We start from the raw sequence: 25,105 nt of genomic DNA, 5'->3' as shown, positions 1-25,105 counted from the left end.
GCAGGTTATAACAGTCTAAGCGGGAGGAGATGAGAGAGTGTATTATTTATTTATCGAGTTTTGTATACCGTTGTTCAGTTTCGCCTTCACAATGGTTTACAAAGTTAGTGTTTAATAGTGTTTCAAAATGGTTCAAAAGGTTACTAACATAGAAGATATCATTTATGAACTTGGTTTGTATATTAATCAAAACATGTTATATAACTGAGTAATAATCATAACTTTCATGGGTCCTTCAGTTTGGCTAGTGATATAGGAGAGGAGCGGTGTTTTAGAGTCAGTGGGTGAGTTGGTAGACTTTAGTAAACATCCATGTTTTTAGGTCTTTTTTGAAAGTTTTTAAGTTTTCTTGCATTATTAGTTCAATTGGGAGGGTATTCCAGAGTTTGGGGCTTCCAAGTGAAATTGCTCTCTTTTGAGTTGAGGTGAGTTGTTTAGATCGAGAAGGTGGGATCTTTAATAGTCCTTTGTTAGCTGATCTGAGGTTTCTGTTTGGAGCATGCGGTTTTATGGATGAACTTAACCAGTTTGTTTGTTTTTCATATATTATTTTATGCAGTAGGGAAAGTATTTTGTATTCGATCCTAAATTTTATTGGGAGCCATTGTAGAGATATAAGTGTAGGAGTAATGTGATCATATCTTTCTTCGATCCTATGAGTATTCTTGCAGTTACGTTTTGCAGGATCTGGAGTGGGCGAATGGTATTAAGAGGTAAGTTGAATAAAAGGGAGTTACAGTAGTCCAGGTTGGAGAAGATGAGTAATTGAAGGACTGATCTGAAGTCGTTGGGGGAGAGGAAAGGTTTTAATTGACATAATGTTTAGGAGTTTGTGATATCCATCTTTGATTTTTGCAGTGATGTGGTTTTTGAAGGAGAGTTCTTTGTCAATTATGACTCCAAGGTTGCGTGCAAGATTGATTGGAGTGAAAGCCACCTTTTGGTTTATTAAGTTGAGTGGTGGTGGTTGAGGAGTGTTGTTCTTTCTATCCAGTATTAGGATTCAGGTAGTGTGTTCGGAAAGGAAAGGATGGATTTTGGCAATGTTATAAAGAAAGAAACAACACATTTTAGCAGTGTTTTGGATATGCGTAGAGAAGGACAGAGTGGAGTCAGAGGACTCCAAGGTTACTGGCTGATGGGACCAGGATGATGACAGTGTTATCCACAGACACAGAGAAAGGAGGAAGAGAGGGAGGTGGGCTTGGGGGGAAAGATAAGGCGCTCCGTCTTGGCCGTGTTGAGTTTAAGGTGGCAGCAGGACATCCAGGTAGCAATGTCAGTCAAGCAGGTCTAGATCTGGCACTGAATTTCTGGTGTAGAAAGGTAGATCTGGGAGTCATCAGCATAAAAACGGTATTGAAAGCCATGAGAGGAAATCAGAGCTCCAAGGGAATTGGTATATAATGAGAAGAGGGCCCAGGATGGACTCTTAAGGCACATTAGCTGATAGTGAAATGGCAGTAGAAGAGGAGCCACCAGAAGAAACTCTAAAAGTGTGATTGGAGAGGGAAGACGAGAACGAAGACAGGACAGAGTCCCGAAATGCAAACGAGGACAAAGTATCAGTGACTCTGTGGTGATCAACAGTGTCAAAAGCAGCAGACAGGTCAAGGAAAAGCTAAGGACAGAGTTAAGACTGCTTCCTCATCGGCCCAGTGAAGAGTTGGAATGTAACCAGCTGTATATTTAGAATGGCAGCATTCAGAGCTCTGGGGTGGAGAGAGTCATCCTTAGGGAAGGATGACGTCTGTGGGTGGGAGTCAGGGTGCAGATATACTGGATTCCAAAAGGAATTGTTAGTATCCCCTTTTAAGGACTATTGGTGCAATGACTGGATTACACAGAGAAGAAGGTGGGACCTAATCAGGGGGTAAAATGTTGTAATTACAATTGAAAGTCAGATTTTCTCTCTTTTGGACTTCTGTGTCATAAATGGTAGTGAATGGGATGGGCATATGTCCTGATAGGGTTGGAAGTTCAAGTATAGAATAAGGAAGCAAGGCAAAAAAATAAATAAGCGATTTTCTATTTATTTATCTTATTGCACTGGACCTGAAACATTTTAACTTTACTGGCATATTGACTTTGCTTAGATGAAGGGTTTCTTTAATTTTGAATGCCTGTAGCTAGGTATTCACCCAACCATCCTGCTTGTCCTAGGAGAAAACAGAGTTGCTTACCTGTAACAGGTGTTCTCCTAGGACAGCAGGATGTTAGTCCTCAGGAAACCTGCTTGCCACCTCATGGAGCTGGGTTTTCTCCTAGTTTAGTTTATTTTTTCGGAATTCTATGTTACGAGACTGGAGAGGGACTCCGTGTGGACACGTGGTATAGGGCATGCTGGACGTGCTCAGTTTGCACAGTCAAAGTTCCAGAAACTTTGAAATAAAGTTTTCCATGCCGGGCTCCATCCAGTGATGTCGCCCATATGTGAGGACTAACATCCTGCTGTCCTGGGAGAACACCTTTTACAGGTAAGCAGCTCTGCTTTCTACAGGTTTAAAAATAGGATACTGTTCTTCACCAGACTCACTAAAATATATATTGGTTTTAAAACTTTCTAAGTCCCAATTTTGGGTGAATCAAGTGTTGTGTATGAATGGAAGGTACTTTATAGTTTTTATAGTTATCTTAGAAATAACATTTGGAACACCATTTAGAGCACCTTCTACCTTTTCGCAACACATTTTCATTTCACAGAATGATAAACAATTCCAGTAGGTGTCACTTAGCACTCCTATAATGTCACTACTCTTCTTTCTGTAGGTTCAATACAGGAGACTACTCACTTACGGATCCAGCTTCAGCAAGCCCAGTCTTCAAAGATGATAAATGATGACATGAACAAGGCTTTACAGGTTAATTTTATGTCAACTAACTTGATTTTATGTAAAACTATATTTAAGAATTTCCAGTACATAAGAAATTTGCTACAGAAGACATATATTTTACAAAACATTTTAATTAAAATCTCCCTTCAAGAATTCTGAAGTTACTGAAGTGGAAATATCTTTATATCTTGCTAAGACCGTTCATTATACCGAAGCATAGTGTACTGGTGTCAGATATAGTTCATTGAAATAAATGTTGCCTGTGTACGTTTTATGCTGCAGTATCTGAATAGATCCCGACTAGTTTGCTAAACCTTGACGAAGTTGTCATCTTAGATATGGTAGTATTATTAGAGTATCTATTTAGAGTAATGGCACATGTACATGTGCTTACAATGCCTATTGGGGGAGCCTAAGTATTGTTCTTTCACTAAATGTATTCAGGTAAAAGAACACACAGGGCCTGATTTTAAAAAGCATTTACTCGAGTAAAAACCAGGTTTACTGGAGTAAATTCACTTTACTTGAGTAAGTGGGTTTTTGAAAATTGCTACAATATATGCCATTGACTTGTCTATAGGATTTACTCACATAAGTGCACTTTACTTGAGTAAATGGCTTTTGAAAATTGCTACAATAGTAGCTACATTTACGCATGTAACTCCTTTTGAAAATTACCCCCACATTGAATTAATATTATAGAATACAAATCTGAGATTAAACTGTTGCAATTGTATACCATATGAGCTTGAAGTGTATGATGTTGGACTACTTGATTGACCTTGTCTGTATAACTTCTAATACATATTTCTCTTTTTTATATTTTTTAGTTAGAGTTAACAGAGCTGAAAGAGCAAATAACGTTGTATGAATCTGCTGCTAAACTTGGAGTGTTCTTGAATGAAGCAGGGAGAGAAACAGAGGTTGACATGTCTGAATCATATGTGGATTTGGGTATTAAAAAAGTTAACTGGAAAAAATCACAATTTCACAGGTATTTGTATTATGCAAAGAATAGGTTGCTGTAGTTAGTTTAATGTTTATTAATATGGTGCATACTGAATAAAGTATGTATTTGAATATGTACAGCACTGCAAAGCTTGTGTAGCGCTATAGAAATAAGTAGTAGTAGTAATATGCTTAATTCTATCAATATTGACAAATATAGGGACTTTCAGGATTTATACACATGTGATAGGCTAACCAGATTATTGCCATTTGGGCACTGGAGGCAGCACAGTTTTTGAAGCAAAGTGTATTTCTAAGAACTAGCCAAAATCAGCAAATAAAAAAAATAACTTTCAATTCTTTACATGTGCTGTGAGAACAGTTGTTACAGTATCCTGTCCTTTTCCCTCTTCTGTAACAGGGTGTTTTAATCTTCTCAGACAGTTCTGGAAATGTCCAAAAAAATTTAAGATAATCCTGCCCTTCTTCCCCTGGGTTGTGGCTTTCCATATAAGGCTAGGTATAGTATTTTAACCTTCACCATGGGACTCTGAAAACTTTCTTGAAACAAAGAAAGTTCCTAGTCAAAGCTCCACCCTTTTCTGACTGTGGTGGGTGCCTTAAATAGCAGACTTCAACCCTTGCATCAGGGGTCTGCCAGTGGATGGAAAATAATGGAAAAACAAAGTAAAGTCAACAAGCCAGGGATTACACAGTAGAGCAGAAGAGAGAATCAGCAGCCCTCCTATGCTGCTCTGGCTGCTGGCATATAAACCTGAGACTTTTGTTCCTCCCTAGCCAGTACTGCTGATCAGGAACAGCTGGGTCTCCTGCACCAAACCCAGAATCTTCCTTGCAGATTTAACCCTCTTCTCTGCCAGATCATTGGTTGGGTATATTTACTGTATCATAGTACACCAAAGGCACCCTGCTTGACCCAGTATTTCTGTATAGTGTGTGCAGTATTATGGACACATTGTAAATTATATAAGCGTACTTTCCCTTTACGTACCCGGATCAGTCCAGACTGCTGGCTTTTGCCTCCCTTCCAGCAGAAGGAGACAGAGAAAAACTTGTAAGGCACCCCTTCTTAACCTGGTGTGCTACCTGCCTCTCCTCTGTATTTCTCTGTCTCCAGCAGATGGAGGTGGTGCAAAACCTGTGGTCTGCACTTTTTACTGGGGTGTAGGCTAATCTTAAAAAAAAAAAAAGTCAGTGAGGATAGTGGCAGCCAAGAGAGTGTGAAGTTCATTTTTTTTTGTTTAAAAAAATAAATAAACAAATAAAAAGGAAAGCAAGGCAGCATTCCAGATCAAGCGGCACTGAGGATTCAGCCTCCCAGGGAAGTAGGTAGGTCTCAGAGAGGCCATCCCCCCTGGTGGCAGGCGATTCTGGAGCTGGGGTTTGTGATCCCATGGGGCTCCACTGTGGTAAGGCTCTTGAGGGGGATCCCGATAATCCGGTCCCTCCCCCCATCTTCGGTCCCGGCCGACCTGGAAAAAAAAAAAATAAATAAATCACGCAGCCGCCTTCTGGGATTCCTGCTGAAGCAAAGGGTACTGAGCAGCCGGACAGACTCTTGGCATTGTGTTTTCCGGTGGGAACGCTTAGCTGTTGGGCACATGATTTCTGGGGTAGCGGTGGTGTTCACGCCATTTTCTCTCATTCCCTCCCCCTTCCCTCGCCACAGTAATGCCGCGACCGGTGCGTTGTACCGCATGTGGGGAGTCTGATTCTCGGCTCTCCCGCACAGGTCTTTGTGCTTGGTGCCTCCCCGGCGGGGAAGGCACCTTGGATTTGCTGTCAGTATCTAGAAAGAGACAGGCTGGTCAGGGCAATCAGGCCGATCCATTCCCGCTGAGCACGGGAATGGCAGCCATTTTGGAAACTTTTGCCGCAGTGGAGGCAAGAGCTTTAGGGGGAGGGGAATTCCCTCCTGACCTTTCTCCAGGCCCCGGCAGCCCTGGGGACCCACAGGAGCGGTCCATAGAAGGCTCGGATGGTGAGCACGATGCTCGGCCGCCGGGGGAGGGGGGGGGCAGCACTGATGCCTTTTCTCTGGATTTTGTATTCCTTATGCACAAAGCGTTTCTGGCCACCCAGGCACACCAAAAGGGAGCCTTAGTGCAGGGGCAGCCTGAGGGGCCCCCATGTAAAGCCCCTAGGTCTCAGGACCCCCAAGGATCTCTACAGGTAAAGAAGCTTCGGGGCTGTTCCCTTCTGGGTGCTGGGGCTCCAGGAGGAATGGGCCAAGCAGATGCGTCCTTGGCTCCTCCATCTCTCCCTGGGGGGACCTGGATGAGGATCTTGGCAAAGCTTCTCCTCTGGAAGGCGATGATCCTAAGGTGGTCCACCTGTTTTACAAGGTGGAATTGGACCTGGTTATTTCATGGGTTTTAACGGAGCTTGGAGTGGACCTTCCTCAGGAATTGGTTCCACAGGGTTCAGTGGACCCGGTCCTCGCTGGTTTGCGGGGTCCCTCCAGGACCTTTCCGCAGCATCCCTTGCTCTAACAGTTGATGTCTCGAGAGTGGGATGTTCCGGATGTGGGTCTCTGAGTGGGGTGCGTGATGGAAAAGTTGTATCCATTTCCCAAGGAGGTCTTGGAGCTCCTGACATTTCCCAAGGTGGACGCTTCGGTGTTGGCTGTCATGAAGAGCACTACGATCCCGGTTGCTGGGGCGGCGGCCTTGAAGGATCTCCAAGACAGAAAGCTGGAGGTCCTCCTCAAGCAGATTTTTGAAGTTTCCGCCCTGGGCATTAGGGTGGCAGTCTGCAGTAGTTTTATGCTCCGGGCCAGTTTACGTTGGGTACAGCAATTGTTAACTTCACAGGAGCTGCCACCTCAGGAATCAGTTCAGGTGGAGCGCCTGGAGGCGGCGGTCGCATATGGGGCGGATGCCTTGTATGACCTCCTGTGGACTTCTTCCAGGACCTTGGCGTCGGCAGTCTCAGCCAGGAGACTTCTGTGGCTACGCAACTGGTCCGCTGATGTCTCTTTTAAGGCCCAGTTGAGCTCTTTGCCTTTTCATGGGAAAATTCTTTTTGGGGACGACTTGGAGCAATTGAACAAGACACTGGGCAAGAACAAAGTTCATAACCTCCTGAAGGATAGGCCGAGGCCCTCCAGAGAGTTTCCTACAGCCCGCGCTCGTTTTCGGGGCCAAAGAAGATTTTGGCAGAGTAGGGCCCAGGGGGCGATTCAGCGGCAACCCATAGGCAGGGTCCAGTCTCATTCCTTTCGCGGCTGGCAGCCCACTAGGGACAGTACCGGTTCCGCTTCCCTTGGGGCCAAGTCAGTGCAATGAGATGCGGGCGGCCTGTTCCTCCCCTCCTAGAGAGGAGGGACGGCTGTCCAGTTGCTATGAGGAGTGGGTCAAGATAACTTCCGACCAATGGGTTCTTGATGTCATAAAACAAGGTTATGCGTTGGAGTTTGCTCGGCCCATCCGAGACCTGTTTCTTGTGTCCCCTTGCGGTTCTCTCGCCAAAGGGCAGTACGTGCGTCAGACCCTTGATCGGCTCCTGAGTCTAGGGGCCACTGTGCCAGTTCCCCAGGCGGAACACACAAGGGGGTGCTATTCCATCTACTTCATTGTCCCCAAGAAGGAGGGGTCATTCCGGCCGATCCTCGACCTGAAGAAGGTGAACACGGCCATCAAGATTCCGCATTTCAGGATGGAGACCCTGTGCTCCATCGTAGCATCGGTCTGCAGTGGCGAGTTCCTGGCTTCCCTGGATTTGACCGAAGTGTATTTGCACATAGCCATCCACAAGGATCATCAGAGGTTTCTTCGCTCTAAGATCCTCAGCAACCATTTCCAGTTCTGTGTGCTGCCGTTCAGTCTCACAACAGTGCCTCGGACGTTCACCAAAGTGATGGTGGTAGTGGCAGCGGCCCTTCGGAGGGAGGGTATGCTCGTTCACCCATATCTTGATGACTGGCTCATTCAGGCAAAGTCGAAGGAGCTGTGAGAAGCAGTGGTCAGCAGAGTTGTGGGGCTCCTGGAGTCGCTGGGATGGGTAGTCAATCAAGCGAAGAGCAATCTTCTTTCGTCTCAGGTGTTGGACTTCTTGGGAGCCCGATTCGATACCCGGGTGGGGAAAGTTTTTCTCCAACCGGGCAGGATTTCCAAGTTGACGCAACAAGTCCGCCGCCTGTCGTCGTTCCCGATGTCCACGGTTTGGGACTACTTGCAGGTCCTCGGCTCCATGGCATCCACTCTAGAGTTGGTCCCTTGGGCATTTGCTCATATGAGACCGTTACAGAGAGCATTACTTTCTCGAAGGGATCCGAAGTCGGAGGAGTTCCAGATCCCATTGCCGCTCACAGAATCCGCAAGATCATCTTGGCTGGTGGCTGATCCCAGAGCACCTGTCTCGTGGAGTGGATCTCGAAGTTCCTCAGTGGATAGTGGTCACCACGGATGCCAGCTTTTCAGGTTGGGGAGCGGTCTGCCAATCGCAGGCGGTCCAAGGAACCTGGTCGACGGAAGAGTCGAAGTGGTCCATCAATCGCCTGGAGATGAAGGTGGTCTAGCTGGCACTTTAACTGTTTCTGCCGATTGTGCACAATCGGGCGGTACGGGTGCTGTCCAACAATGCGACGACGGTGGCCTACATGAACTGTCAGGGTGGCACCAAAAGTCGTCCGGTAGCCACAGAGGCAGCACAGCTCATGGTCTGGGCAGAGGAGCATCTGGCATCATCTCACATCGCAGGCACGGACAACATGCAGGTGCATTACTTGAGTCGGCAACGGATCGATCCCAGGGAGTGGGAGGTATCCGAGGAGGTGATGGCCCTCATCACTCGCAGGTGGGGTCGTCCCCATCTGGACCTGATGACAACTCAGAGGAACGCCAAGGCCTTCCGCTTTTTCAGTCACAGACAGGAACATGGAGCAGAAGGGGTCGACGCCTTGGTGCTTCTGTGGCCGTACAAGATCCTACTCTCTCCCCCCCCCCCCCCCCCCCCCCCCCCCAATGGCTGCTGGTCGGCAAAGTTTTACACTGCATAGAGGTTCACCCAGGGAAGGTAATCGTAGTGGCACCGGAAGGCCTCAGCGCCCAAGGTTTGCAGACCTAGTCAATCTGGCGATAGACGGTCCTCTTCAGCTGGGTCATCTTGCCCACTTGCTACGTCAAGGCCCTATATTTTTCGATCAGGCGGATCGCTTTTGTCTAGTGGCCTGGCTTTAAAGCGGAGGCGATTGAGGAAGAAAGTTTATCTGGAGGACGTTATAACTACCCTCCTACAGGTGCATAAACCTTCTACCTCATTGACGTATGTTAGAGTATGGAAGATATTAGAGTTGTGTTGCAAGGAGCAAGGGGTTCTTCCCCGTCGGTCGTCAGTCCCTCAGATTCTGGCGTTTTTACAGAAGGGCTTAGCTAAAGGATTGTCTTTTAATTCCCTTCGGGTCCAAGTAGCAGCTTTGGGATGTCTCCTAGGTAAGCCTAATGGCAGTTCCCTCGCGTCACATCCTGATGTGGTACGTTTTCTTCGAGGGGCGAAACATTTGAATCCTCCAGTCCATGCGATCTGTCCGTTGTGGAGCCTGAATTTGATTCTGAGAGTCTCCTTTTGAGCTCCTTTTGAGCCTCTTAAGAGAGCTTCCTTAAAGGACCTCACCTTAAAAACGGTGTTTTTAGTGGCTGTTTGCTCAGCTCGCAGAGTGTCTGAACTTCAAGCTCTTTCTTGTCTGGATCCTTTTCTACGATTTTCGGAATTGGGGATCTCTCTTAAGCCTTTTCCATCTTTTTTACCGAAGGTAGTTTTGTCATTCCACCTGAATCAGTCTGTGGAGCTTCTGGCATTTTTGCGCATTGATTTGGAGGGGCCGCATGCTAGGGAATTGAACCGGCTAGATGTCAGGAGGGTTCTCCTATGCTATTTGGAGGTCTCAAATTCTTTCCGGGTTTCAGACCATTTGTTCGTCTTGTGGAATGACGCTAAGAAAGGACAACAAGCGTCCAAGGCGACTATAGCCAGATGGTTGAAGGAGGCTATCTTGTCGGCTTACATTTGTCGAGGCCGACCGGTTCCTGAGGGCTTGAAAGCGCACTCGCTCCGTGCTCAAGCCTCCTCTTGGGCTGAATGTCAGTCTGTGTCGCCGCAGGAGATTTGCAGGGCGGCGACCTGGAAAACTTCACACTTTTGCTCATCACTACCATTTGGATGTTTAAGCTCCAGATGATGGTAGTTTTGGCAGAGGTGTTCTGCAAGCGGGACTCTCTATGTCTCACCCTGTGTAGGGAAGCTTTGGTATATCCCCAGCAGTCTGGACTGATCTGGGTATGTACAGGGAAAGGAAAATTAGTGCTTACCTGATAATTTTCGTTCCTGTAGTACCATGGATCAGTCCAGATGCCCTCCCTTAAAGGGGTTTATCGTAAGAGTCCGCGTTTGTTAGTTTTTTTTACTGCAGAAACCAAAAGAAGGCTATATGTTGTTCGGTTTTATTAATCAGTTCAATAGTTTGCTGGTTTTTTGCTTGATATACACATTTGTGAATTCTTTGCTGCATCTTTATCCTCCAAGTTATTTCTGCTTTGATATTGTTTATACTGAGGAGAGGCAGGTAGCACACCAGGTTAAGAGGGGATGCCTTACAAGTTTTTTTTTTCTCTGTCTCCATCTGCTGGAATGGAGGCAAAACCCAGGAGTCTGGACTGATCCGTGGTACTACAAGAATGAAAATTATCAGGTAAGCACTAATTTTCCTATCTCATAGATGCTATAGCTTTAGATACATTTGATTACATCATATACAGACACATAAAACAATCTTTCTGTTTAACACTGTGGCTCCATGGCTTCTGCTTATTACTTTTCATATTACCATCTTCATAATATACACACATGTACTGCACTGTACATGCACAGGTTTTACAGCAGCCAGAACCATAGTGCTCATGGTTGTACAGTTCTAAATACAAACTTTAATTGAAGGTATTATACTTCTGGTTTGCCTGTGTGCTCCTGAGCTATCTCTTCTTGTTGATGGTTTCTTTAAGTCAGGGGTGACTAGCTCCATTCCTCAAGAGCCACAAACAGGCCAGGTTTTCAGGATATCTACAATCAATATGTGTGAGATGATGTACATGCACTGCCTTCAATGGATGCAAATGTATCTCATGCATATTCATTGTGGATATTCTGAAAACCTGGCCTGCTTGTGGCTCTCAAGGACCGGCGTTAGCCACCCTGGCTTTAAGTCATTAAGTGGAAAAACTTTTCCTGCTCAGTGAATTTTACTTATATCTATTAACTTATTTTTTGGTCAGGATTTAATTGGACACTGATACTGAAAGCAAAGTGATCAGTGTTCACTTTATAAAGCTAGAGTGTTTTGTTTTTTTTTTTTTTAACCAGTTCCATGCACAAGAGAGATCCCAGTAAGAACCTTTCAAAAGATGATCTCATCCTGGAGCTGAAAACTGAACTTGAACGAGCACTCAATAGCAATAAAATGAAGAGACAACAGATTTCTCGATTACAAAATGAACTAAAAGAGTATCGAGCAAAGGCAGAAGAACTAAAACACTTAACAGCAAGAGATTATGAGGTATATTTTTTTCAGAATCATTTTTTTTTTTTTGTTTTGTTTTATGGGGCATAGCAGTTTCTTCCTGTTCTTTTAGGTTTTCAGTGCAGTCTAATCCAGGGCTGGGATCATGGCACCGTTCACAACTACCTGGGGATTATTTTTTCCTATTTTACCAGACCCTCCCTTCCACCTTCTGTTCCTAGTTTGAACATTGCAGCAACGGCCTGACTGGGAGCCATGTATTGAATCTCCTTCTGGTACCCTATGTCATGGGTTCTAAACCCAGCCTCCAGGTGTTGCCCTTTACAATGACTGCCAGACCCCTCCCCCAGGGGCAGAGAATGCTGCCTTTGCAGCATCCCAGCACCAGCCAGTTGGGTATTGGAAGACCTGATCTGGGTCTCCTTTTTCCAAAAGAGAAATGCATTCAAAACTTTGAAAGGCATAATTTAAAAATGTAGGTTTATGCATTTTCTGAGAGTTTGTCTTATTCCTTTGAGGTGTCCCTGATACAGTGAAAGCAACTTAAATATCTAAACTCTGAGCATAGTGCTGCTGTGTGTAGCCTGTTAAGTATTTGGGTACTACTTTGTATAGAACTGAAATTTTACTTCCCTGACAAAATATTGTTTACTTTTCCATGTTTACTTTGTTAGATAAATATGGTAGATCACAGGTACTTGTACCATCAAATGTGCAAGGAAGGTATAAAAAGAAACAAATAACAATGAAGAAATGACGTCCTAAATATTGTGGTAAAAATTAAATATGAGAAGCCAGAATATGACAACAAAACGCAATGAACTAAGAACATTTTGACAATTTTGATTTTTGTGTGTCATAAACCCCAACGTGTGTTATGACTTTGCTTTGGAAAGTCTGTATAATTCATGCTAAGAGTCTTCCCTTCCCAGTTGGAGAATAATTGATACCAGGTACAGTAAGTCTGGTATCAATTATCTGCAGCTGATGGTGATGTCAACAGCTTGAAAGTTTCCAAGTTGGCCCTACTTAAATTGTTTTGTTTTTTTTTCTCCCTACACTGGTCTCCAGGACCTCTCCCATTTTTTTTGCTCAATATGCTGTACTTCAGAGACTGCTAAAGGAATCTATCAACACTTGTTTTCTTATCCTTGTCATAGATAAGAAGTGATATTATAGGAAGAAAGATGGATCCCTTATGGCCATGCTCATCCACTCCAGGTGATGCTTTTCAGGAGGATATGGAAAAACTTAAAAGAGAGAACCAAAGTTTGCAACTAGAAGTTGAGGTCTGTCTTCAGTTCATCTTAAGTGTAGATATACATGTATACTATCCTGAGAATATATGATATAAATGTGGCATTTCATTTAAGTGTTTTGAATGCTGATAAATCTGAATTAATATTTAGGATACTGTTGAATATTGTCAAAAGTGCAAAACATTGAGGACTTAATTTTCAAAACTATTTGCACACAGAAAACCCATTTTTTTTTTGTAATTCATACTTTAAATACTTTGTAAAAAACCAATACACATTATACTTTGACAGGAAAAATAAAAAGCATATAGAAAGGAAATATATTTATTTATTTATAATAGCAGAATATATAAGATTTACTTCAAACTTGGAAACATAATCCAGTTTTATGTGCTTAAATGGCAGTACTAGAATAGAGCGGGGCTCAGTTGACATAAAATAATCCTCGGAACCCTGTTATGCGTGTACAATTACACAAACTGCAGAGGCATTCCGGGGGATAGGAGTTGGAACTACACACACATTTTATTTTATTTTAAAAAGTATGAGGTGACTTTTCAGTTACACACTAAAAATTATGATTTATGTGTTTAGGTGGCTTATACTCATGTAGTAGCTATTTTATAACATTGAAAGTATGTGTGATCTTCACGTTTTACATGCACATATATGTGTGAAAAAGGTCAGTCTAGGGGTGTTCTGGAGCAGGTGCAATAGCTACACTTGTAAATTGATATTTTATAAGACACATATGTACTTTTGGCAACCTTACTTGTGTAATTTTACATCTGTTAATTATCTTGTGTAATTGATATCATACTTGTTAATGGTGTGCTGTTGGCTGGCCAAAAGGTCTGGGTAAACTGGGGTAGTCCAGGCTGAAGAACCAGGAGGGTCTCAATGACCTGGCGAAGGATTGGGCGAATTGGTGGAAGAATCGGGAGAACCTGTTAACTTCAATTACACATGTATGTTTTAAAATATATCAACTTCCGCACATAAATTGGGTTTCCTGTTCAAACCAGATCAGTCCAGACTCATGGGTTTTGTCTCCCTGCCAGCAGATGGAGATAGAGAAGAAAAGCTTCACTGACATTGCTCCTTAACCTAGAGTACTACCTGAAGTCCCTCAGTCTGACCTGTACTCAAGCCGAGCATAATTATAAGAATAACTGAGATTCTCAATCCCCCTCAATGAGCAGGAGGAAGGCGGCACCTCTATGGAAAACTCGTTCCAACAACACGAAGTAGAACCTTATTTAACCAAAGACGTCACTCTGCATCATTTACATCCTGCCATGATAAGCAAGCTTTACTGAATGGGTGGGGTTCTGGATTGATCTGTGATATTCCAGCTGAAGAGGGGGCTTCAGCTGGAGTAGGCCCCTCATAAAAAAAGGGATGTGCTACGACAGGAACCTATTCTTCGTGTAGGTCCGTATTTGATTTTGTCTTTCGGTATGATCCTCTAAAATGCTCAGGTTCTCCATTGCTGGGTTTTTCACCTTGTTTCGAGCACAAAAATTCTTCCCCTCTTTAGGTTACATTCAGGTTTGGAGAGTATTGAGGCTTGGTGTGCTTCCTCTTTTGGTTAAGATCCCGCTCATTTTGGAATTCTCTCAGGATTGGGATCCCTTATACATCTTTAACATTGTTCTTTTTGCCTTTATTTTATCAACTACCTCCTCTGAGAAGCAGATCGGTTTCGTTTTCCTCTTACTTTTGTTTACTTTTCTAACATGTAGATTTGTTGCCTTTGTAATAGCTCCTTTTAATTTGGCCTACTGAACACCCAGCATTTACCGCAATGGGGGATTAATGAAATTACCCTTCTTGGGTCCTGGCCAGGAATAGACATGGCAAACATGCAAGCTGCCTTCTAAACAGACAGCCTCTGAATTAGCCGTTTCAGTGCCTTTTATACAAACAAGACAACCAGCTTTGTATTTTGTCCAATACTCCTTATTTTCAGGCCTGTTCCATATCTGAAACATGAACAAAAGCCAACTTGGTTAAAGGCATGATTTTGAAATTTATTCTTGGTTTGTAATTCCATTTTAGGAGGCTTTTTAGTGATATATAAATATTTTGATACTTTGTTAACACTTTTCAGTTTACTAGACTCATATGTAGTATAGGGGATCTCAGATTCTCAATGGCTCAAAATTTCTGTACATTTTTCTTAGAACAAAAATAAATTGTCCCTGTCCTGTACCCCCCCATACGATATTATTATATAATTTTGTTATAAAAAGGGTGGCTTGCAGGAATTATGGCTACTACCTAGAGATAATACCCTTATTCAATAAACATACACACGGTTAATGCGACTCCAACATTGCTCTATGCTTCAACGGCAAGAGGAAATGTGGAAAAAAGGATTTGCATTCATAAAAAAGCGGGGAGTAGCTTGCTTGTTACGGTGGTTACTACCCCAAATCAAATAAGCCTGATACTTCACTTTCAGTGCATATCCAGCAAAGCTCTCTGCTTCAACGGCAGAGGGGGAATGAAGAAAAGATGATTTATATTCAGACAACAACAAGGACTGAATTACACAGTCTGGGTAAACAAATAAGCATGGGTGTAGCTTGCTTGTTATGGCGGTTACTACCCCGAATCAATTAAGCCTGATATTTTACTTTCAATGCATATCCAGCGTAGCTCTCTGCTTCAATGGCAGGGGGAATGAAGAAAAGTGGATTTATATTCAGACAGCAACCAACAAGGACTGAATTGCACAGGCTGGGTAAACAAATAAGCATGGGAATAGCTTGCTTATTGCAGTGGTTACTACCCCTAGCCAATTAAGCTAGATACTTCACTTAGATGCAGTTCCAGCACTGCTCTCTACATTAATGGCGGGGGTGGAAGGGAAATAGAACCAAAAGGTTATTAAGGGCCAAGAGTAACAGATAAGTATGAGGGAAAAAAAGTGTGAAAGCTTGCTGGGCAGTCTGGATGGGCCGTTTGGTCTTCTTCTGCTGTCATTTCTATGTTTCTATAAGATATTCTAATAATCTATCATTATGGGAGCAAGAAGATATAGTTGGGGACATATTAGTTTTTCTATAGGTTTTCATACAATTGAACAAAAATTTGTTATTGCTTTGCAACTGTGTTTTTCTTCTGGGGGAAAGAGTTGTGGGTTAGTAGGATTTTTTTCCCATTATTTCTATAATTCTTTTTAAATAAAAGTAATATCCAATGGGGTAGGGATACAGAATGAGAGCAAACCTTAACACTTTCTTCTTCTTTTTGCTTAGAAACATTTGTCATGTATCCAGGAGCTTAGAGGAAGTGAAGAAAAATTGAAAGGCACAAACCAAGAACTCTGCAATGAAATGAGACAGATGATCCAGGATTTTGATCAGGATAAACAGGAAGCTATGGAGAGGTAATGGTGTTTATTCAAGGACTTGCCATTTTTGGTATTCTTCTTGGACTTCTATCAACAATGCTGATGGCTTTGCCTCATTTCCTTGTTTTTCTTTTCTTTCTGTTTCTGGACTACATTCTGTTGCTTCATTCTTTTGACTTGCATGGGACTAGTCACAGAGGTTCATAATTTTTTTCTGAGGAAATATATCTGGCAATATTAGATAAATTATGTTTAGGGTCCTTCAATTTTGGTTTAAACCGATTTTTCACCCTAATTTTGGTAATTCAGAAGTGTGCCATGTCAGAAGTGCAGTTGTGCTGCGGAGAAAAGCCGTGCTACTGCCACCCACTGCAAAGGGAGCTTTTCTCTTGTCCTACCCCCTAAATTATCCAGCCGCTGTCAGAAAAGAAGGGGTGGCCAGTGTTGCAGCCATCAGAGAAGAAATGGTGTTCCCCTGCAGGCTCTTCCAGCCAGCAGGAATCATCAATGAGCAGTTTTCTTACTTTTTGCTCCTAACTCCTTCGCTGCAGGTTTCCGTCTGCACTGGAACTGCAGGGCCCTATGGTCTTGAGAGACCCACTGGTTCCATGTGGTTCTAACTGCAGAAAAGGAAGCCCGAAGAGGAGTCAGCAGTAAGTAAGAAGGCTGTTCCTCCAACTCCTGCTGACTGCACACTGAAGGAATATGGAGGAGGGAAGATGATTTGTGCCAGAGGGGATGGGAGAGAAATTATTGTGCCAGGGAGTGGGGGAGAGATTTATCGAGCCAGGAGAATGAAGGAAAGATGATTGTCAAAGGGAAGATGACTGCACTTGAAAAAGGGGACGAGATGATGAATGGTTGAAGACGGGGATGCGTGAAGAAAGAGGATGATTGTGCCATGTGGCAGAGCAAAGAGGATTGCGTGCAGGGTAGGGGACGATTGATATGATCTGGGCTGGGAAAACTTTGGGCACCCTTGTTGCTGAGTGTGCTGGAAGGGAGAGAGTTCTTGGGAGGAAGAATTGGTGTCTGGAGGGAAAAGGAAACAGGAGAAAGTGCCTGGCCCTGGTAGTAGTGCAAGAAACAGAGAAAGGTCAGGCTAGAACCTGGAAGGGAAGAGAGATAGAAATAAAGAAAAAAAAGAGACAAATGGGGAAAAAAGATAAAAAAATAAAGACCAAATAAAAATAAAATTCACCAAAATAAATTCCAATATTTACCCAGAAAAGTGTTCTCCTGTTTTAGGATTCTTGTCACAATAAGCCTGGATAAATTCCGAGAATAAAATAAAAACCAAAATGAAGGTCTCTAATTATGCTATAAAGTTTAGAATTTGAAGTGAATTGTAATGTCAGAATTTTTAAATTAGATTTTTAATGCAAAGGTTGTCACACTAACAGAATAATGCATCTAATTTCTAGCTGATAATTTGATTGCAGGAATATAGAGTTTAAACAAATAAAACTGTTAGGTTTCTTTTTTTTTTTATTTTAATTTTGCTTCTTATATAAAAGTATTCTGTATGAAACTAGTGCCACTGTAGATAGCTATATAGCACACTGAGAGGATGTAGTCCTACATTAGGCTTTTGTCCTATAAGCCTGGTGTGAAATAATAGTTACATTTGGAAGATGCTGCTGCTTGTCCTGTCTATGGAACAAGACGTGGAAGAAAGCTGGACATACTGGAGAGCTCACATGACTGCTAAGGGCCTGGACAGAAGAAAGGAATAGAGAGACCTTGTAGGAGAGGATGAACAAAACAAAAACCGGTTTGATTTACATTGCTTTTTATGTTGTAATAAAATATTGTCTTTGCTTTGAATCTTTGTTGTCTTGGATTAGATGTGAAAGAACATATCAACAGCATCACGAAGATGTGAAGAGTCATCTAGTTGATGAGCTGTCTGCAAAATATGTGGCTGAAAAAGAGCAGATTGCTCAGAATTGTGAAGAGAGAGTATCACAACTGAAGTAAGATCAGTTTCACCTCTGAATTGATTTTTAACAGTCAATTTAATGTATTGAAAAACCCCCACACAATTAAAGGAAAATTGGTTGTTTCCTGCTAATTTTCGTTCCTGGAATACCACAGATCAGTCCAGACTCCTGAGTTTAGCCTTCCTGCCAGCAGATGGAGACAGAGAAGAAAAGCTTTACTGATACTTAATCTAGAGTGCCACCTGCAGTCCCTCAGTATGATCTGTACCCAAGCCAAGAGAATAACTTTAACAATAACTGAAATAACTAAGACCTTTAACCCACCCTCAATGAGCAGGAGGAAGGCGGAGTCTCTATCAAGCATGTTCAAACAACATTAAGCAGAACATCATTTAACCAAAACAGATTACTGCATCAGTACATATTGCCATGATGGGCGTGCTTTTCTGAACAGATGGGGTTCTGGACTGATCTGTAGAATTCCAGGAACGAACATTAGCAGGTAAGAACCAGTTTTCCTTTCCTGTTCATACCCCAGATTAGTTCAGACTCCTGGGATGTATCCAAGCTTCCCTATTTTGGGCAGGAATGTGATAGCCCCGTTCCCAATACACTTTCTCCAAAAAACTGATGGAGTCCAGATCTCTGACATCCAGTCAGTAATATCTGGTGATGAGAGTATAAAGACTTCCAAGTAGCCACCCAAAAGCTTTCCTGGGCAAAACCACCAGCTAACACCCGGCCCATGGGGTCATCTGTGCCCAAGTCAAGTGAGCCCCTATAGCCTCCGGCACCAGACAACATCTGCAAATGGATTCCAAGCCAATCATGTGCTACAGCCAGTACGCAGTAGTAGCCTTGGATGCTTTGCACCCATTCCTTGGTCCAAGCCAAAGCACAAAGAGATGATTTGATCTCTCGAAACTATTAGTCACCTTGAGATGCCACAACAACACCTGCCTCACATCAAGAGACACCTCAACAACACTCGTCTTGCATCCAGATTAGAAAAAGGTGGGAAGTTCCACTGTTTAACTAAGAGGAAAAGCCAAAACCACCTTCGGCAGAAATGAAGGCACTGTTTGCAATGATACCCCATTCTTTGTAAACTGAAGACAAGGGATCTGTATAAGACAATTCCTGAAACTCTGAAGTTCTTCTGGCAGAACAAATCACCACCAAAACTCTCACCTTCAGGGTTAAATCCTTTAGAGTAGTCCTCCGCAATGGCTCGAACAGAGCACTACACAACACTCCCAGAACCAAATTAAGATTTCATGAGGGACACCTTCCGCATCGGCAGCCACAAATGTTTTGCCTCTCGAAAAAACTGAACCACATCTGGATGGGAGGCCCGGAGGCCAGGGATTCTTCCTGCACCTTACTCCGAAGATAGTCTAAAGCTACCACCGGTATCTGAAGGTATTTATAGGCCAGACCCTTCACTAGATCTTTTTGTAGAAAGATCAAGCATTAGGAAACTGAAGCTCGAGTAGGCTGAATGTCTTGCTCGATATACCAAGCCTCAAAAAATCCTCCACACCCTAACGTAGGTCAAAAATGCTGGTTATGCAGCAAGGTGGCGATGATATCTCCGGAATAATCCTTCCATCTCAAGCGTCTCCTCCTAAAAGTCAAGTCGTAATACAGACGTGATCTGCCTAATCCGAAAATATTGGACTCTGATGTAACAGACTTGAAAGATGATCGAACTTTAATGGTTCAAACACCACTAAATGTACTAGGTCCGCGAACCACAGCTAATGTTCCGGAGCTACTAGAATCATTTTGCCCCAATTGTGTCTCTATGCATTGTAGCACTTTTCCTACCCCTGCCATGGGGGAAGTCATAAAGAAGAATCCCTGGTGCTCGCAGAAATACCAGAGCATCGATACCTTCTGCTCCATATTCATGCCTGTTAATGTAAAATGGCGCCTTGGTGTTTTGATGTCATCAACTCTATGCAAGGTGTCCCCACCTGGCCCAAATGAGAAGCGTTGCTTCTTCCGACAGCTCCCATTCTCCGGGGTCCAACTTTTTCGTGTTGAGAAAATCCACCTGCATGTTGTCCACCCCAGCTATGTGAGATGCTGCCAGAACTGCCAGGTGCTGCTCTGCCCAGTGAACCAATTGCTGAGCCTCCTGAGAAACCATCCGACGTTTGGTGCCTCCTTGCCGGATGATATACGACACTTGTCATTGAATTGTTCAATGGAAATTGCACTGCCTGATCCTGTAACCATGGCAGAAAGGATAACCAGGTTAAGCACACCACGCTCGTTTCTAACCAATTGATAGAGCACGATGCCTCATCGGCCTTGAGTAGTCTGTCTGACAGACCACTCCTTAACAGGGTAGGCTGGCTTTGGTGGTCACTAGCACACAATCTTGGACTTCCATCTCCATCCCCTGTTCCAGATTGACCCGACCAAGCCATTACCTGGACTCCCCCACCTCCCGAGGGGAAGAGGAAATTGAAACTCCTCTGATAATGGGTTCCAGCAGGAGAGGGGCACTCTCTGAAGGGGACGCATATGTGCAAACACCCAGGGAACCAGTTGTAGCTCGATGCCATAGAACCCAGGAGTCGCAACAGGCAGCAAACCTGATTGCAACTTCACCATCCTCTCTTTCGTGAGGAATACCTTGGCAATCGAGCCCCCGCAGACACTCTAAGGTCCGGGATGGCATTAGATGGCTGTTTGCTAGGATCCTCACCCAGCCCCGAGTCCTCAACCTCTGTAGGTTGTTCTGTCAGCTGACAGAGGTCTGCCATCTTTGCCTGAATAAGCCAGATGTCCAGATAAGGGTGTGCCAGCACTCCTCCGTTCCGAAGGGCTGTAGCCACTATGATCTTTGTGAATGTGTGCGGCAATACTGCTAAGCTGCAAGGAAGGGCGCACAACTGAAAATGGGATCTGTAGATAGGCCTCTGTGAGGTCTAGCAGTGCTAGGAACTCTCTCTTGCAGACTGCTGCAATGACCAAACACCACGTTTCCATACAAAACCATGGCCCGCTGAGAGCTGCAGTCATCTTCTTTAAATCCAAAGTCAGACTGAACATTCCCTCCTTTGCCAGTGATTAGGTACTCCTGCGTTCAGTTACATAGCCGCCAGTTCCAATCTCCACCTTTCCACAGTGAATACACCGGCTACAATCCACCCGCTCCGCAGGAGAGGCTGCCTCCACATTCCCCGGCTCCAGCTACTCAACCTTATTTTTTTGGTTTCTAATTAAAGGAAAAGAAAATACTTCCTTGTCAGTAGTCTTCCAGAGCCACCCATGGGAAGTGCAGCAAAGTGAGGAGCGGGAGAGAGGCATGAAGGAATCGGCACCACCGGATTTCAGCACTCTGTCAGGGCAGCAGCACACCAAGGTTCACCAAACTCCTGCTCGCTCGCCTCAACCAGGAGGGATGGCCCCACCAGGACCTAACAACCTCCTGGGAGGACGCTTCCAAACTTCTGTAGTCTCATTTTTTTTTTTATTTTAATATACTCCAGACTGCAGTTTTTACACCTCTACCATCGGTTGGAGACAGAGAAATACTGAGGGACTGCAGGTGGCATTCTAGGTTAAGTAGCAGTGTCAGTAAAGCTTTTCTTCTCTGTCTCCATCTGCTGGCAGGGAGGCAAAATCCAGGAGTCTGGACTGTTCTGGGGTATGAACAGGAAACAGTTTCATTCATATTTAAAAGGTGAAATTGGTAAACTTTTTTTTTCTCAATTTTGCTAAATAGAAATAAAGTTAATGGAGTCATTTGTAGCAAGCTCTTGATAACTCATTCTTTGTATATAATTTTTTTAAGAGCTGAGCTAGCTGCATTAAATCAAGAGATGTCTGCAGTGCAGGAATGTTATATTGCAGTCTGCAGAGAAAAAAACACATTGCAAGATACTCTGAGAGACAGTATCGAGGAAGAAGTGAAAGCAAAGGAGGAACAGGTATCTCCAACTGTATATTTTTTTTAATGTTTGTTTATTTTTATAGACTTTTCAGATAATGCTCTGTACCAATTGGTAGCTTCGTTTTTCTTTTGAGAGATTTTTCTGAAACCAGTGTGTATTCTACAGTATATGAGAAAACAAATTGAAAGATGGAACATGTTTTTGCCTTAGTTAAATCAAGATTATTAATTAAAAACAATAAGCTGCCTTTAGTCTCATTTCACATGTCCTGAAATTTAGCGCTAGCTCCTATCTGAGATGGGGGAAGGAAGGAATGGATTCCTGGTGCTACTGGGGCAGTCGGGGGGGGGGGGGGGGGGGGAGATAATTTTCCAAGGATTTCTGCACTTAAAATAGTGCATTACATGCGGCAGTGGTTTTTATAACATTGTCCATGATGTGCGGTTAAACTTGAATAAGCATCCATGTAAACAGCTGTGGGGAAATTGCATGGCATCTATTAAGAAGCAGATGTGTTTTATGCCAGTAATCATTATATGAGTAAGCTGTCTCTTAAAGTTAAATCAGTTTTTACAATTAGCGGGCAATTCAATTAGTATACAATTTCACCTATATACGAGGGCATTGTAGAAATAGTTACCCATTGAAAAATTGGATGCTGATTGTTAGTGGTTAAACTTTCACTCATGGTCATGTTTGCGCAAAAGTTTACCCATCTGACTGAGGGAGGAATTTGGATTTGCGCAAATACTGTATAAAATCTGGTAGTAGGCACTCAAGTTTCCAGAAAGAAGTTTTGTGCATCAAATGGCAGGAGTAACTTTTGTGTGGGTAATTTTGGTGGGATCATTTGCTCAGGCACCAGCCACCAATTTCCAAAGCAGAATGAATTTATTTATTTATTTATTTAACATTTTTTTCTATACCGACCTTCAAGGTTGAATACCATATCAGGTCTGTTTACATCGAACAGGGGTAGATCAGTATAACGTAACATAACCTAAGGAGCAAATTTTGTGGTAAGAGACAAGAGCAGAGAAGCAAAAAGTTACATAATAACAAGGACCTTGAACTTGGAAGCTGGTTCAGCTGGAAAAAGAGAAGCCTTAAGAAGGTATTAAATTAAGTACATTGTGATATGTCCAAACTAGTAAATGAGGTGAATATTGGCGGGGCGTGTTTTTGCCAACTTCCTTATGTGGCCTCTTTTGATAATTACCCTCCCTCCCTCAGCTGAGTGTCTGAGAAACAATCTCGGGAGACGAGCAAAAATAGGACAGGAGTGAGGTGAAGGCTGTGACCCTGGCCCTCCTCTATTCTAATTTCCCAAGTAAGCAACTGAGGAGAGAAATGATCCTGTCTGAGCTATATTAAAAAAAAAAAACAAAACTTATTTTCTCATTCTCTGCCTATAAATAAGGCAAACGGAGTCTAAATATACTTGTCCCTCTTTATAGCAATCCCTTATATTACAAATTATAATAAATGGAAGGGGGGGAGTCTTGATCCTTAAAGTAAATCTTGCATTGTACACATTTATGCTATTAGTACCAAGCCCTGTTTATAAGCAAGTTTATTGGTTTATAGTCTTATTTGTTATAAAGACGAGAACCCATGTAGAAATTACATTTTCTGTTTGATCCTTTAGAAAATCATCTTCCTTGGTAAGCCAGTTGGTCGTATATTAAGAATTGATATGTGTGGCTCTGAAAACAAATTACTCTACCCCTTAATCAGGAGTGTTGCTTTGAAGAACTGCACTATCTGTTTACATTTTATTTTCATTTAGTTAAAAGAGGAAAGAGAAGTGACTTTCAAAACCCTAACAGCTGATCTGGAAGAAAAACACAGAAGTGCTCTGGTAACAGCAAGAAACCAGTGGCTGAAGGAAAAAGAAATTGAGCTAAAGCAGCATGTCGAAGTTCAAGTGGCAGTGGCCAGAGCACATTGGGAGGAGGAACAGAGAAAGGTCTTTTTGTGTTCTTAACTGAATAAATAAACCTGAACTCTATTTGGGGATCATTCTAGCTCCCTCTGAATGTGTAGTATTGGAATCATAATGTACTACAGTGTGCGCTCAGAGTGTTAAAAATAAATAAATTAAATATATACACACACTTTCTCTTCATCCAGGCAAGCCAGTGGGTTGTGCACTCCAACCAGCAGATGGAGACAGAGAACAAAGACTCGCTGACGTCACTCTCATATAACTCTGCTCAGGCACCAGCCAGCCAGTTTTTCTCTGTCTCCAGCAGGTGGTGGACATGCATCCGTGCTTGTGGATCTTGGTCTGCCTGGATTGAATAGGCTGGTTTGACATATTGTGGTGAAATCACTAGCTCCCTCCCTCAGCTGAGTGTCTGAGAAACAATCTCGGGAGACGAGCAAAAATAGGACAGGAGTGAGGTGAAGGCTGTGACCCTGGCCCTCTTCTAGGCAGCAGAAGAGAATCCAGTAGGGTAAGGAGGCCTTGGGCTCATCCCTGCTGCATAGTCCTCTTCTCTGTCTAGTCCTGCTTTCTTCCCTCTACTCTCTCCCATCCTTTCTTATTTTGCTGGTTTTGTCTGTGGAAAGTTTATTGGAAAAAAAAAGAGCGTGAAAGTGGTTTTGGAGTTTCTCTTAAACCAGTCTGTTGTGTTACCATCCTTGGATAAGGATATGGGTGGTCAGGAATACAGGACATTGTGGCTGTTGGAGTTGTGGCGGCACTTATTGTGTTATCTGGAGGTTATGAACGAATTTTAGAAATCGGATAGGCTCTTTGTTCTTCACCAGGGGGTGAAGGAGGAGGAGGCAGCTTCTCTGGGCACGGAGGTTTGTTAGATTAAGGAAGTAGTGTCAACAGCCTCTTCCGAGACAAGTCAGAGCGCATGTGATCCAGGTTTAGACAGTTTCCTGGGTAGAATTGCATTTGTTTTCTCCAGCAGAGATCTGTAGAGTGGTGACGTTGTCTTCTTTGCAAACGTTTGCCAGGTGTTACCGAGTGGCTGCAGCAGGGCGGGAGGATTCTGCTTTTGCTAGGGCACTGCTGCTTGCCCCTCAGACAGCCTCCTGACCTTTTGGGGGAGTAGCTTTGGTACATCCCACTGGTGTAGACTGGCTTCCTCGATGAAGAGGAAGGTGAAATTTCTTCTTACTTGATGATTTCCTTTCCTCAAAGTAAGGCAAGCCAGTCCACCTAACCGCCCTGGGCTGCCTTAAGATGGCCGACTTTCTTTTGTGTTGCTAGACCCTTGTTCAGAAAGGAATGAGGATCTTTCATGCAGCTGGACTCCCACAAATTGGATAAGTGGGTTCCGTTCTTCTAAGATACAC

The 25,105-nt window shown here is 43.4% G+C and overlaps 1 protein-coding gene across 3 annotated transcripts in view; it reads left to right on the top strand.

The window, feature by feature from the left end:
- Positions 1-25,105, top strand: part of CEP152 (centrosomal protein 152) — a 126,919-nt gene that overhangs the window by 57,211 nt on the left and 44,603 nt on the right. For all 3 annotated transcript variants that reach the window (XM_029575131.1, XM_029575130.1, XM_029575129.1), the window contains 8 exons: positions 2,770-2,861; positions 3,665-3,828; positions 11,160-11,352; positions 12,477-12,605; positions 15,842-15,972; positions 17,784-17,912; positions 21,691-21,826; positions 23,580-23,759. In XM_029575131.1, the coding sequence (XP_029430991.1) occupies positions 2,770-2,861; positions 3,665-3,828; positions 11,160-11,352; positions 12,477-12,605; positions 15,842-15,972; positions 17,784-17,912; positions 21,691-21,826; positions 23,580-23,759 (1,154 nt within the window). The remainder of the gene's footprint in view (positions 1-2,769; positions 2,862-3,664; positions 3,829-11,159; positions 11,353-12,476; positions 12,606-15,841; positions 15,973-17,783; positions 17,913-21,690; positions 21,827-23,579; positions 23,760-25,105) is intronic.

Source organism: Rhinatrema bivittatum, chromosome 13, assembly GCF_901001135.1.
Source record: "Rhinatrema bivittatum chromosome 13, aRhiBiv1.1, whole genome shotgun sequence".
In the NCBI taxonomy this organism is placed as follows: Eukaryota; Metazoa; Chordata; class Amphibia; order Gymnophiona; family Rhinatrematidae; genus Rhinatrema; species Rhinatrema bivittatum.
Note: the sequence above shows the minus strand (reverse complement) of the source record. Positions and strands in the feature narration are given on the sequence as shown.